Genomic DNA, 12,016 nt, shown 5'->3' on the forward strand with positions numbered 1-12,016 from the left:
AGAAAAAATTAGCCGGGCATGGTGGCGCATGCCTATAGTCCCAGCTACTCGGGAGGCTGAGGCAGGAGGATCGCTTGAGCCCAGGAGTTGGAGGTTGCTGTGAGCGAGGCTGACGCCACGGCACTCTAGCCTGGGCAACAGAGTGAGACTCTGTCTCAAAAAAGAAAAGAAAATATGTACCTTTCAATATTCTTTGAGTCATAAAAATAAATAAATAAAAATTAAAAAAGAAAAAAAAGAAAAGGAAAGTTCCAGACTGAGAAACAGCTCCTAAGTAAAAATGACAGAACTTTAGATACAGGAGGTGAGAGTCAAATGTAAGTTTGAAGACTAGGCAGAGAAACAGCCATAAAGAGAAAGTTCAGCGAGCATGCAGGGGAAAACAGGAGGGTTAGTAGGTAGCAGCCACGTATACCTAGGAGCCATCCCATTAGGTCAAGAAGAAAAACAGAGAAAGCCATGTCCCCAGGGCACATAGAAAACAAGGACAGAAAATAGGAGCCCACTTTAAAAGCCACTGTGGAATGCTGGCATCTAAGTAATCATATTGTATTGTTCTTTTAATAGCAGCAAACCGTTTTATAGCACCTAATGCACAGATACTCTTCTAAGGTGCTTGATGTACGTTAACTCATTCAAACAAAGCTATGGGAATAGATGTTATCTATCCCATTTTATAGATAACGAAAATGAGGCACAAAAAGTAGGTGACCTCCCCTAAGGTCACATCTAGAGAAACAGCGCTGGGGTTTTGGTACCAAATCTAAGCAACCCTGTTTCCAGCATTTGGACCCCCAGCCACTTAAGGCAGCTCGGTGGCGTCTTCTCAGTGAAGACCAATGTTTCCAACACTTAATCCAAATAAACCACTGAGCTTCCCTTGAGTCTCAGTTTCCCTATCTGTAAAAGAGGGATGGCACTTGCCCTCCCTGCCTTAAGAGGCCTTCTGACACCTCACAAAACCGTGCGTAAGGACCAGCTGCAGGTGGCCCCTACCAGGCCCGCTTTTATCTCACACCTGGCTTTGCAGAATTTGGAAACAGGAGTGGCAGGGAGATGTGAGGTCAAAGAACACATGGCTTTTCAACGGCATTTCCAGTGCCGTCGCTTAGATAAAATTTCCATGACTCCACTAAAATGAAATCAGATTTCTTTCTGCCACCCAGCGATTGGTCTCTTATCTTGGGCATAAAGCAGACTACGGATGCCTTAGTACGACCTGGTGCTGCAAAAACTAAGGAGAAGAGAAGTGACAGCAAAATGCATAATAAACACATCCACTGGTAGAAACGGGGTCGCATGGTTATTCTAATCAATAAAATAATAAGGATGACAGATCTTGGGCAGGAGGAGTGGTTTTGCTTTTAAGCAGAAGAACAAGAGGGGGTGGCCCAGGGGTCTCAGGCCGGATCACTCCAGCTCCGCAGAAGGGGAAACTGAGGCACTGTCTTCGTGCAACCTCGGACCAGAACCAGAAACACACACACACACCTGCCCCCAGACCTCTGACCTTGACCCCCGGACCCTCTGCGCCCACCGCCCCTGGGGTGTCCCTAAGCCCCCCCAGGAAGTGCGCGCCCCCAGACACACTCACCTCCAGAGTCTTCACCAGGACCCTCATGTACGCCTCCGAGATGCCCAGCGACACGCCGAGCGCCGACGGCAGCAGGATGAGGCCGAGCACCAGCGTCAGCCAGGTGGAGAGGACCTTCCCGGCCAGCTCCGCGCCCTCCATGGCTCGGACAGGCCCGCGGGGTCCCTGTCCCCGGGCAGGTGGGGCCCGCGCAGTCGCTGTCGCCACCCGCGCGCACCTCTGCGGCGGGGTGGGGGGTGGGGTGGGAGAGGAAGGGAAAAAAAAACTTTCAAAACTACGACAATGTCCTTCCTTGCTTCCCGGAGGACTCCCGGGGACCTGGGCTGGGCTGGCGGGGACAAGCCGGGCTGGTGGGGCGGAGGGTGCCTGCTGCGCCCCGGGCGGTGGCGGTTGCGACAACAAGCGGCGGCGGTGACTCACCGAGGCCCTCCCGGAGCAGGATCCCGCCGCAGCCCCGCACTCGGCCCTTTTGAGAGCGCAGCCTCGCCCCGCCTCCCCGCCACCACCCCACGGGGACTCCAGTCCCGCCTCCCCGCCACCCCACCCCACGGGGACTCCAGTCCCGCCTCCCCACCCCACCCCACGGGGACTCCAGTCCCCGCCTCCCCGCCACCCCACCCCACGGGGACTCCAGTCCCCGCCTCCCCACCCCACCCCACGGGGACTCCAGTCCCCGCCTCCCCACCCCACCCCACGGGGACTCCAGTCCCGCCTCCCCGCCACCCCACCCCACGGGGACTCCAGTCCCCGCCTCCCCACCACCCCACCCCACGGGGACTCCAGTCCCGCCTCCCCGCCACCCCACCCCACGGGGACTCCAGTCCCGCCTCCCCGCCACCCCACCCCACGGGGACTCCAGTCCCCGCCTCCCCACCCCACCCCACGGGGACTCCAGTCCCGCCTCCCCGCCACCCCACCCCACGGGGACTCCAGTCCCCGCCTCCCCACCCCACCCCACGGGGACTCCAGTCCCGCCTCCCCGCCACCGCACCCCACGGGGACTCCAGTCCCGCCTCCCCACCCCACCCCACGGGGACTCCAGTCCCGCCTCCCCGCCACCCCACCCCACGGGGACTCCAGTCCCCGCCTCCCCGCCACCCCACCCCACGGGGACTCCAGTCCCCGCCTCCCCGCCACCCCACCCCACGGGGACTCCAGTCCCCGCCTCCCCACCCCACCCCACGGGGACTCCAGTCCCGCCTCCCCGCCACCCCACCCCACGGGGACTCCAGTCCCCGCCTCCCCGCCACCCCACCCCACGGGGACTCCAGTCCCCGCCTCCCCACCCCACCCCACGGGGACTCCAGTCCCGCCTCCCCGCCACCCCACCCCACGGGGACTCCAGTCCCCGCCTCCCCGCCACCCCACCCCACGGGGACTCCAGTCCCCGCCTCCCCGCCACCCCACCCCACGGGGACTCCAGTCCCCGCCTCCCCCGCCACCACCCCACCCCACGGGGACTCCAGTCCCCGCCTCCCCGCCACCCCACCCCACGGGGACTCCAGTCCCCGCCTCCCCGCCACCCCACCCAACCCCACGGGGACTCCAGTCCCGCCTCCCTGCCACCCCACCCAACCCCACGGGGACTCCAGTCCCGCCTCCCTGCCACCCCACCCAACCCCACGGGGACTCCAGTCCCGCCTCCCCGCCACCCCACCCCACTGGGACTCCAGTCCCGCCTCCCCGCCACCCCACCCCACGGGGACTCCAGTCCCCGCCTCCCCGCCACCCCACCCCACGGGGACTCCAGTCCCGCCTCCCCGCCACCCCACTCAACCCCACGGGGACTCCAGTCCCGCCTCCCTGCCACCCCACCCAACCCCACGGGGACTCCAGTCCCGCCTCCCTGCCACCCCACCCAACCCCACGGGGACTCCAGTCCCGCCTCCCTGCCACCCCACCCAACCCCACGGGGACTCCAGTCCCGCCTCCCCGCCACCCCACCCCACGGGGACTCCAGTCCCCGCCTCCCCGCCACCACCCCACGGGGACTCCAGTCCCCGCCTCCCCCGCCACCCCACCCCACGGGGACTCCAGTCCCGCCTCCCCGCCACCCCACCCCACGGGGACTCCAGTCCCGCCTCCCCGCCACCCCACCCAACCCCACGGGGACTCCAGTCCCGCCTCCCCGCCACCCCACCCAACCCCACGGGGACTCCAGTCCCCACCTCTCTCAGGAAGGGCTAGCAAAGGACAGGACCATGCACTGCGCACCCCGGGAGCAGCCGTCTACACCGCCTTCTCCCCCGCTGTAAGCTGCTGCGGGGCTCAGCTTACCCTGCTTATCGGGGGTTGTCGCCAGAGCCACTGTCAGCTGTCACCTCCCTGGCACAGAAAGAAACCCTTGGGCTGAGTGTCTTGTCGCTCCCATCCCGGGGGTAGATTCCAACCGGGGCTTCCCCTGCCGCTCATCCAGCACCCTCAGCGCAGGGGGTGTCCCCGGGTCGCCAGGCCCAGCCCTCTTGCACACCGGGTGCTCACTTGCTCCCTGCACCCGGCCAGCCCTTATCAGAGCATGTCCTGTGCCAGTACCTAACCCCACTGCATCTCCTGCCTCCTAGAGACCCCAGCTGGTTTTAAGAATCAGCAGGAGAAGGGACACTGAGCACTCTAGTAGATAAGAAAATTCCAGATTTTTTTTTTTTTTTTTTTTGAATCTGCGTCTTGCTATGTTGCCCAGGCTGGTCTCGAACTCCTGGACTCAAGCGATCCTCCCTCCTCAGCCTCCTGAGTAGCTAGCATTACAGGCACCTGCCACTGCCACCTCGTCTGGCTGAAAAATGGTGTTTTTTCCGTTTGGGTTCCATGGAGAAGGAAGGGCCACGCAGGAATGTGACCAGACAAAAGGCTATAAGTGACCTAATGGTAACCGAGCACCCAGCAAGGCCTTTCTGCTGGGATTCTTCCTGGTCTCCGTGCAGCACTCCTTCCTCCAGGGCATGGGCCAGGCCCCCTCTGGAATGAGGGCCCTGGAGGAAGAAGAGAGAGAGGGAGAGAGGGAGAGCTTTCTAGGTTTTATGGCTTGCTTTGGGGACAGGGGTTGTAGTTTCTATGACCCACTTAGGGGAGACAGGTTTAGTCTTCTGGTTTCTATGAATTGCTTCAGGATGAGAAGGTCAGAGAGACTTTGCTTCTGGGACCTTCCAAGCTCTTTTAGCTCACAGGACTCAGCATGCCAAAACGTTGGCTATTCTTTGGGGTATCATGTTCTGAGTCCCAGCAACTCAAGCCCCTGAAGAAGTTTTTCTTTTTCCTTTTTTTCTTTTTTTTTTTCTTTTTTTTTTCTTTTTTTTTTTTGAGGCAGAGTCTCGCTCTGTTGCCCAGGCTAGAGTGAGTGCCGTGGCGTCAGCCTCGCTCACAGCAACCTCCAACTCCTGGGCTCAAGCGATCCTCCTGCCTCAGCCTCCCGAGTAGCTGGGACTACAGGCATGCGCCACCATGCCCGGCTCATTTTTTCTATATATTTTTAGTTGGCCAATTAATTTCTTTCTATTTTTTTTTTAGTAGAGACGGGTCTTGCTCTTGCTCAGGCTGGTCTCGAACTCCTGATTTCGAGCTATCCTCCCACCTCAGCCTCCTAAGTAGCCAGGACTACAGGCATGTGCCACCATGCCCGGCTAATTTTTTCTATATATTTTAGTTAGCCAATTAATTTTAATGTGGGCTCCCATTTTCTGACCTTGTTTTCTATGTGCCCTGGGGACATAGCTTTCTCTGCTTTTCTTCTTGAGCTAATGGGATGGCTCCCAGGTATACGTGGGACTGGCTGCTACCTAACTAAACCTCCAGTTTTCCCCACATTCTTGCTGAACTTTCTCTTTATGGCTATTTCTCTGCCTAGTCTTTGAATTTACATTTGATTCTCACCTCATGTGTCTAAAGTTCTGTTGTTTCTACTTGGGAGATGTTTCTCAGTCTGGAACTTTTCTTTTTTCTTTTTTTCTTTTTTTTTTTTTTTTTTTTTGAGACAGAGTCTCACTTTGTTGCCCAGGCTAGAGTGAGTGCCCTGGCGTCAGCCTCGCTCACAGCAACCTCAGACTCCTGGGCTCAAGCGATCCTCCTGCCTCAGCCTCCCGAGTAGCTGGTAGCTGGGACTACAGGCATGCGCCACTGTGGCTCGTTTTTTCTATATATATATTCGTTGGCCAATTACTTTCTTTCTATTTTGAGTAGAGACGGGGTCTCGCTCTTACTCAGGCTGGTCTCAAACTCCTGACCTTGAGCAATCCACGTGCCTCGGCCTCCCAGAGTGCTATAGGATGACAGGCGTGAGCCACTGCGCAGGGCCTCCTTCCTTTTTTAAAGAAAGATTAGAGAAGGAGTTTGATGGCCAAGTACCTTGTGTCACCAGGACAATACTGGGACCAAAAACCTACTATAAACTTTGACACCTTTGGGAAGAAAAAAGAGATGTTGACAAAGGAGAGAAAAACTGAAGCATAATAAACATGTTGGTAAAAGTTTCCATTAAGGAACTTCTTCCTCTGGAAGTTTGAGTTGCACTATTTCCAGTAATATCCATCCTTACGTAACCTACCAATCTACCCAAAATATTTCACCAATTTTGGAAGAATCACTACATTAGTACATTAGCCACTGAAACCTTTGACAGGTTTTTTAATTGACTTAGTATTAGAATTTTCTGGATGATAGCAACATTTTGCGTAGATGCTGATACGATATCTGGCTTTCTAACCTCAGCTGCGTGGGTAAGACCCTTCCTTACCTCTGTAGGCCAAGTACAGTAATCACATCTATACACACACACACGCATATACATACTGTCTCACGGGCCGGGCTCACGCCTGTAATCCCAGCACTCTGGGAGGCTGAGGCAGGAGGATTGCTCAAGGTCAGGAGTTCAAAACCAGCCTGAGCAAGAGCGAGACCCCGTCTCTACTAAAATTAGAAACTAATTGGCCAACTAAAAATATATAGAAAAAATTAGCCAGGCATGGTGGCGCATGCCTGTAGTCCCAGCTGCTCAGGAGGCTGAGGCAGGAGGATTGCTTGAGCCCAGGAGTTTGAGGTTGCTGTGAGCGAGGCAGATACCACGGCATTCACTCTAGCCCAGGCAGGATTTATAAATCTCACACTAAGGCCGGGCTTGGTGGCTCACGCCTGTCATCCTAGCACTCTGGGAGGCCAAGGCAGGCGGATTGCTCAAGGTCAGGAGTTCGAACCCAGCCTAAGCAAGAGCGAGACCCGTCTCTACTATAAATAGAAAGAAATTAATTGGCCAACTAATATATATAGAAAAAATTAGCCGGGCATGGTGGTGCATGCCTGTAGTCCCAGCTACTCGGGAGGCTGAGGCAGGAGGATCGCTTGAGCCCAGGAGTCTGAGGTTGCTGTGAGCTAGGCTGACGCCACAGCACTCACTCTAGCCTGGGCAACAAAGCGAGACTCTGTCTCAATAAATAAATAAATAAATAAATCTCACACTAAGATACTTTCATGATTGGAAAAGTTGTCATAGAGATTGATATTTCTGTCTTCTCTCTTTAAAGTATTAACAGTACAGGTTAAATTTTAAAAAATGTTTTAATAAAAATGTTTAAAAGACCAAATACAACTCTGAATTAAATATTTGGACAGGTGGTGATAACTGGAAATTTGTATCCTAAATGTTATTTGGAAGCATACCCTCCCTTTTCTAAAACAGAATAAAAATAAGTGGATTGGTAGTTAAAGAGAACAGTCAAATTTATCCTAGAATGAGGCTTGAACTCTTTTGTTCTGCCAAGTTCGTAAGTTAAAAACCTGTTCAAATCATAAGAGTTGGCTGGGCATGGTAGCTGTAATCCCAGCACTTTGGGAAGCCACAGAAGAAAGATTGCTTGAGGCCAGGAGTTCGAGACCAGCCTAGCCAACATAAGTGAAACCTCTACAAAAAATAAGAAAAATTAGCCAGGTATGGTGGCCCGCACCTGTAGTCCTAGCTACTTGGGAGGCTGAGGCAGGAGGATCACATTCTAGCCTGGGTGACAGAGCAAGATCCTGTCTCAAAAAAAAATGACAGTTATCTTTAATTAATGGATTGATGTCACCATCCTGTAATATATTGTGCCAAAGTTCATTTGTGCACTTTAAGCAGGCAGCAACCAGCTGACAGCAACAATTAAAAAGAAAACAACTTGCTGACTAATTAGTAGCTTAAATGTACTCTGGCCTCTGTTAAAAAATAAAATCTCTCCAACTACCATGATTACTGTTATAACGCATTCCTGTTATTTGTAATGCTTCAACCATTACTCTTTATTTTTCCCTTCCTGATAGCTTTTCCCCGAAATCTTGATGGAAAAACACTCTCCTCATCGAACCAGAGTTTAGCTGGGCAAAGCTCGAAACAGGTAGTAGCGCTGAGAACCCTAATTCCCCAATACAATTCCTATGCTTCGCTGATTTCTACTATTCTTGTAGTGTTATTTTTACAAAAATGTTTTTGGTTTAAAAAAAAGATAAAAACAATAAATAAAAACAAGAACAAAAAAATAAAAAGAAATAAAAAAATGTTTTTGTTTTGACTTACATTTTAATCTATCAGACAGAATTGTTTTCACTAGAAGACTAACATTTTGGGCAGGACTTCAACAACATAAATGCAAAAAAAAAAAAAAAACCCAAACAAACAAAAAACTGATCACCAGTCCTTGGCCCCGAGTAAACAATCCTTTGAAAATAATCATCTCCCCAGTGGTTCTCGAAATGGAGTGGCTGAAATCCATGATGCATGGGAGACAAACACATACTCTCAAAGGTCTGTATGCCCCTTGTGAGAAATTTTTGTTTTGGTTTTCATTAAGAGGGGTGACCTGTAGGTTAGAGTTGTGTATTGTCATTTGTGCTTACAATTTGGCTGACAGTAGTGGTCTCCCACTCTTTAAATCCAGTATTTTTTTTTTTGAGACAGAGTCTCACTTTTTTTTTTGAGACAGAGTCTCACTTTTTTTTTTTTGAGACAGAGTCTCACTTTTTTTTTTGAGACAGAGTCTCACTTTTTTTTTTGAGACAGAGTCTCACTTTTTTTTTTTGAGACAGAGTCTCACTTTTTTTTATGAGACGGAGTCTCACTTTTTTTTTTTTTTTGAGACAGAGTCTCAAGCAATCCTCCCCCTCAGCCCCTCAAATTGCTATGATTACAGGTGTGAGCCACCGTGCCCCTCAATGTGCCCTTCTTGATTGCCTCAAAATATTCCCACTGCAGCTCACACCCTCTCTCGGTGGCCACGGGCCGGTGTTAGACAAGTCGGAGGTTTTGAATTGTATTCTATAAAAGCCACTGAAGGGTTTTGAACCTATCAACCTTAAGAGTGGACTCCCAGGCCGGGCGCTGTGGCTCACGCCTGTAATCCTAGCTCTTGGGAGGCCGAGGCGGGCGGATTGCTCAAGGTCAGGAGTTCAAAACCAGCCTGAGCAAGAGCGAGACCCCGTCTCTACTATAAACAGAAAGAAATTAATTGGCCAACTGATATATATATATAAAATTAGCCGGGCATGGTGGCGCATGCCTGTAGTCCCAGCTACCCGGGAGGCTGAGGCAGAAGGATCACTGGAGCCCAGGAGTTTGAGGTTGCTGTGAGCTAGGCTGACGCCACGGCACTCACTCTAGCCTGGACAACAAAGCGAGACTCTGTCTCAAAAAAAAAAAAAAAAAAAGAGTGGACTCCCAACAGCCATGTTTGTTTCACCTGACCGCACCTCCCTGGCCAAACCCAAAGAGACTGATCAGATTCTCCCTCCCAGCAAGTAAGGATCTGTAAATTATTTGTAACTAACTGGAGGCCCATTGCAGTCAGCCTGACTCACTCTCCTACTTAAGCGCAGAAAGGCTAGAACAGTGAACAGGTTTGGCTGGGCTGCAGGATCACTCTCCTGTCAGTTCCACTCACTGCCTGCAGAGGGCGAAACCAGGTAAGCCAGGGCTTGGGGGCAGGAGAGTCAGGCCAGACACGGCCTTTGACACCCAACAACCCATTTGGCCGGGTGCAGTGCCTCAGGCCTGTAATCCTAGCACTCTGGGAGGCTGAGTGGGGAGGATCGCTGGAGGTCAGGAGTTTGAAACCGGCCAGAGCAAGAATGAGATTCCCCGTCTCTACTATAAATAGAAAGAAATGAATTGGCCAACTAAAACCATATATAGAAAAAAATCAGCCAGGTATGGTGGCGCATGCCTTGTAGTGCTAGTTACTCGGGAGGCTGAGGCAGGAGGATCGCTTGAGCCCAGGAGTTGGAGGTTGCTGTGAGTGAGGCTGATGCCACGGCACTCTAACCCAGGCAATATAGTGAGACTGTCTCAAAAAAGAAAACAACAATCCATTTGCCAATCAGATGAATGAGGGATAAGCAGGCAAGGAGTGGAAAGAGGGAGAAATCCTTTTGGTTCTTTGCTGAGTGGGCAAACCCATTGGGGAGACTCTTTTTCCTGTGAGCTGCTGAGACAGAAACCTACTGGGAGGCCTCAAAGAGGGTGGGCCCATTTTCTCCTGGTCCTGAAATCTGATCAAACTGAAACCAAAAATAGAAAGAGGGCTGGGCTCGGTGGCTCCCACCTGTCATCCTAGAAATCTGGGAGGCCAAGACGGAAAGATCGCTTGAGCTCAGGAGTTCAAGACCAGCCTGAGCAAGAGTGAGACCCCGGCCCGGGCGCGGTGGCTCACGCCTGTAATCCTAGCTCTCTGGGAGGCCGAGGCAGGAGGATTGCTCAAGGTCAGGAGTTTGAAACCAGCCTGAGCAAGAGCGAGACCTCGTCTCTACTATAAATAGAAAGAAATTAATTGGCCAACTAATATATATAGAAAAAATTAGCCGGGCATGGTGGTGCATGCCTGTAGTCCCAGCTACTCGGGAGGCTGAGGCAGGAGGATCGCTTGAGCCCAGGAGTTTGAGGTTGCTGTGAGCCAGGCTGACGCCACGGCACTCACTCTAGCCTGGGCAACAAGTGAGACTCTGTCTCAAAAAAAAAAAAAAAAAAGAGTGAGACCCCGTCTCTACTATAAATAGAAAGAAATTAGCCAAACAACTAAAAAAAAAAAAATAGAAAAAATTAGCCGGGCATGGTGGCGCATGCCTGTAGTCCCAGCTACTGGGGAGGAGGCTGAGGCAGGAGGATCGCTTGAGCCCACGAGTTGGAGGTTGCTGTGAGCGAAGCTGACACCACTGCATTCTAGCCTGGGAAATAGTGAGACCCTGTCTCAAGAACAAACAAACAAACAAAACAGAAAGAAAAAAAGAGCAAGTGCACAATTAGCATATTGTTAGGGTCTCTAAGCACAGGGAGAAGTTCAGCCAGCTGACAATAAACCGTACCTTTCACCTATCAAATTCTAAAGCCAAACCCCAGACCAGCTCCTTACCTGGAGACAGGAGGGGGCCCAAGCTGAGCCTGCTGTCCACCGTCGTGCAGTTGGGTGGCTTGCCTCTTCCTGATGAGAAGCCAGCAGAATTCCCCTACAGGGGTTCCATGGGGTTCCAATAAACCTCAGACCTCAACCAAAACGTTGGAGAGACGGAGGATCCCTGGAGAGAGGGAGCCTGGACGCCAGCAAGTTGCCCAGCAGGTGCCCAAAGCGCCAGTTGGAAACCTGTCACCACAGGTTAAACAAAGCCAAAGTCTTCTCGGAGGTCCCCTCTTGTTTGGTCGCCGGTTGTCAACCCAGATAAATGACTGAGGCAAACATCTCAATCCATGCAGGTTCACCGAGCCAGGCCTCTGAGGATGCAGCCTGGGGAAAAAGAAAGAAAAAAAAAACAAAAAAAAAAAAAAACAGTTGGGAGTCACATGACCTGAGTCTTGCAGGTGGTTCTAGGTCAATTTCCAGACTCTATGGCACCTGTGCCGGTGGGCTAGAGAGTCCTCTGCATGCTTTTTGCAGCTGGCGGGCCGAGTTCTGATTGGCCGATTGGTAGGCTAGTCCCTCCCCCCCACCCAGGTATGGAGAGTTAAGGTGTGGCAGGGCCAAGTTGGGGCAACAGCACCCACTTTCCTCCCTCTCTCTACCTAGCAGGACCCCTCCCACTTGCAAAGGAACCCTTTACAAGCCACTTATGTATATAGCTCTCAGGGGTCATCCGAAGAGTCATTGGTTACCCCTCAAAAATTACCTGCATCCCTCCATCTTCCTCTCCCTCCACCCCCACCCCCCAAAAATCTGTGAGTGAGGCCAAGAGCTCAGTCCATGGAGGTTGATGAAGCCAAGATTTTGGGGGTGCACCCTGGAAAAGCACAGACCACAGACGCCCCTGTGGCCTGTGCTCCCCGAAAAGAGGCATTTGGGGGGTGCTCAGTTTTGAAGAGGAAAAAAGAGAGGAAAAAGAGAGGAAAAGGGCGGGCAGCGAGGCAAGTGCTCACACTCTACCCCTTACACCAAGTGATGAGTACACCTATCATTAAACTGCCAGAATGCTAAAAACCTACTGGGT

The 12,016-nt window shown here is 52.3% G+C and overlaps 1 protein-coding gene across 2 annotated transcripts in view; it reads right to left on the minus strand.

Moving 5' to 3' along the window:
• GPAT3 (glycerol-3-phosphate acyltransferase 3) overlaps positions 1 to 11,316 on the minus strand; it is a 54,354-nt gene extending 43,038 nt beyond the window's left edge. Inside the window, exons 1-2 of one of the 2 annotated variants that reach the window (XM_075998706.1) lie at positions 10,951 to 11,316; positions 1,595 to 1,813 (exon numbers count right to left, since the gene is read on the minus strand). In XM_075998706.1, coding sequence (XP_075854821.1) covers positions 1,595 to 1,735 — 141 coding nt within the window. In that variant the 5' untranslated portion in view covers positions 1,736 to 1,813; positions 10,951 to 11,316. Of the gene's footprint in view, positions 1 to 1,594; positions 1,814 to 2,014; positions 2,088 to 10,950 lie in introns of those variants that run through there. The other variant, XM_075998705.1, reaches the window with a different exon arrangement.
• Positions 11,317 to 12,016: the final 700 nt, after the last annotated feature.

Source organism: Microcebus murinus, chromosome 29 (assembly GCF_040939455.1).
Source record: "Microcebus murinus isolate Inina chromosome 29, M.murinus_Inina_mat1.0, whole genome shotgun sequence".
Taxonomy (NCBI): Eukaryota; Metazoa; Chordata; class Mammalia; order Primates; family Cheirogaleidae; genus Microcebus; species Microcebus murinus.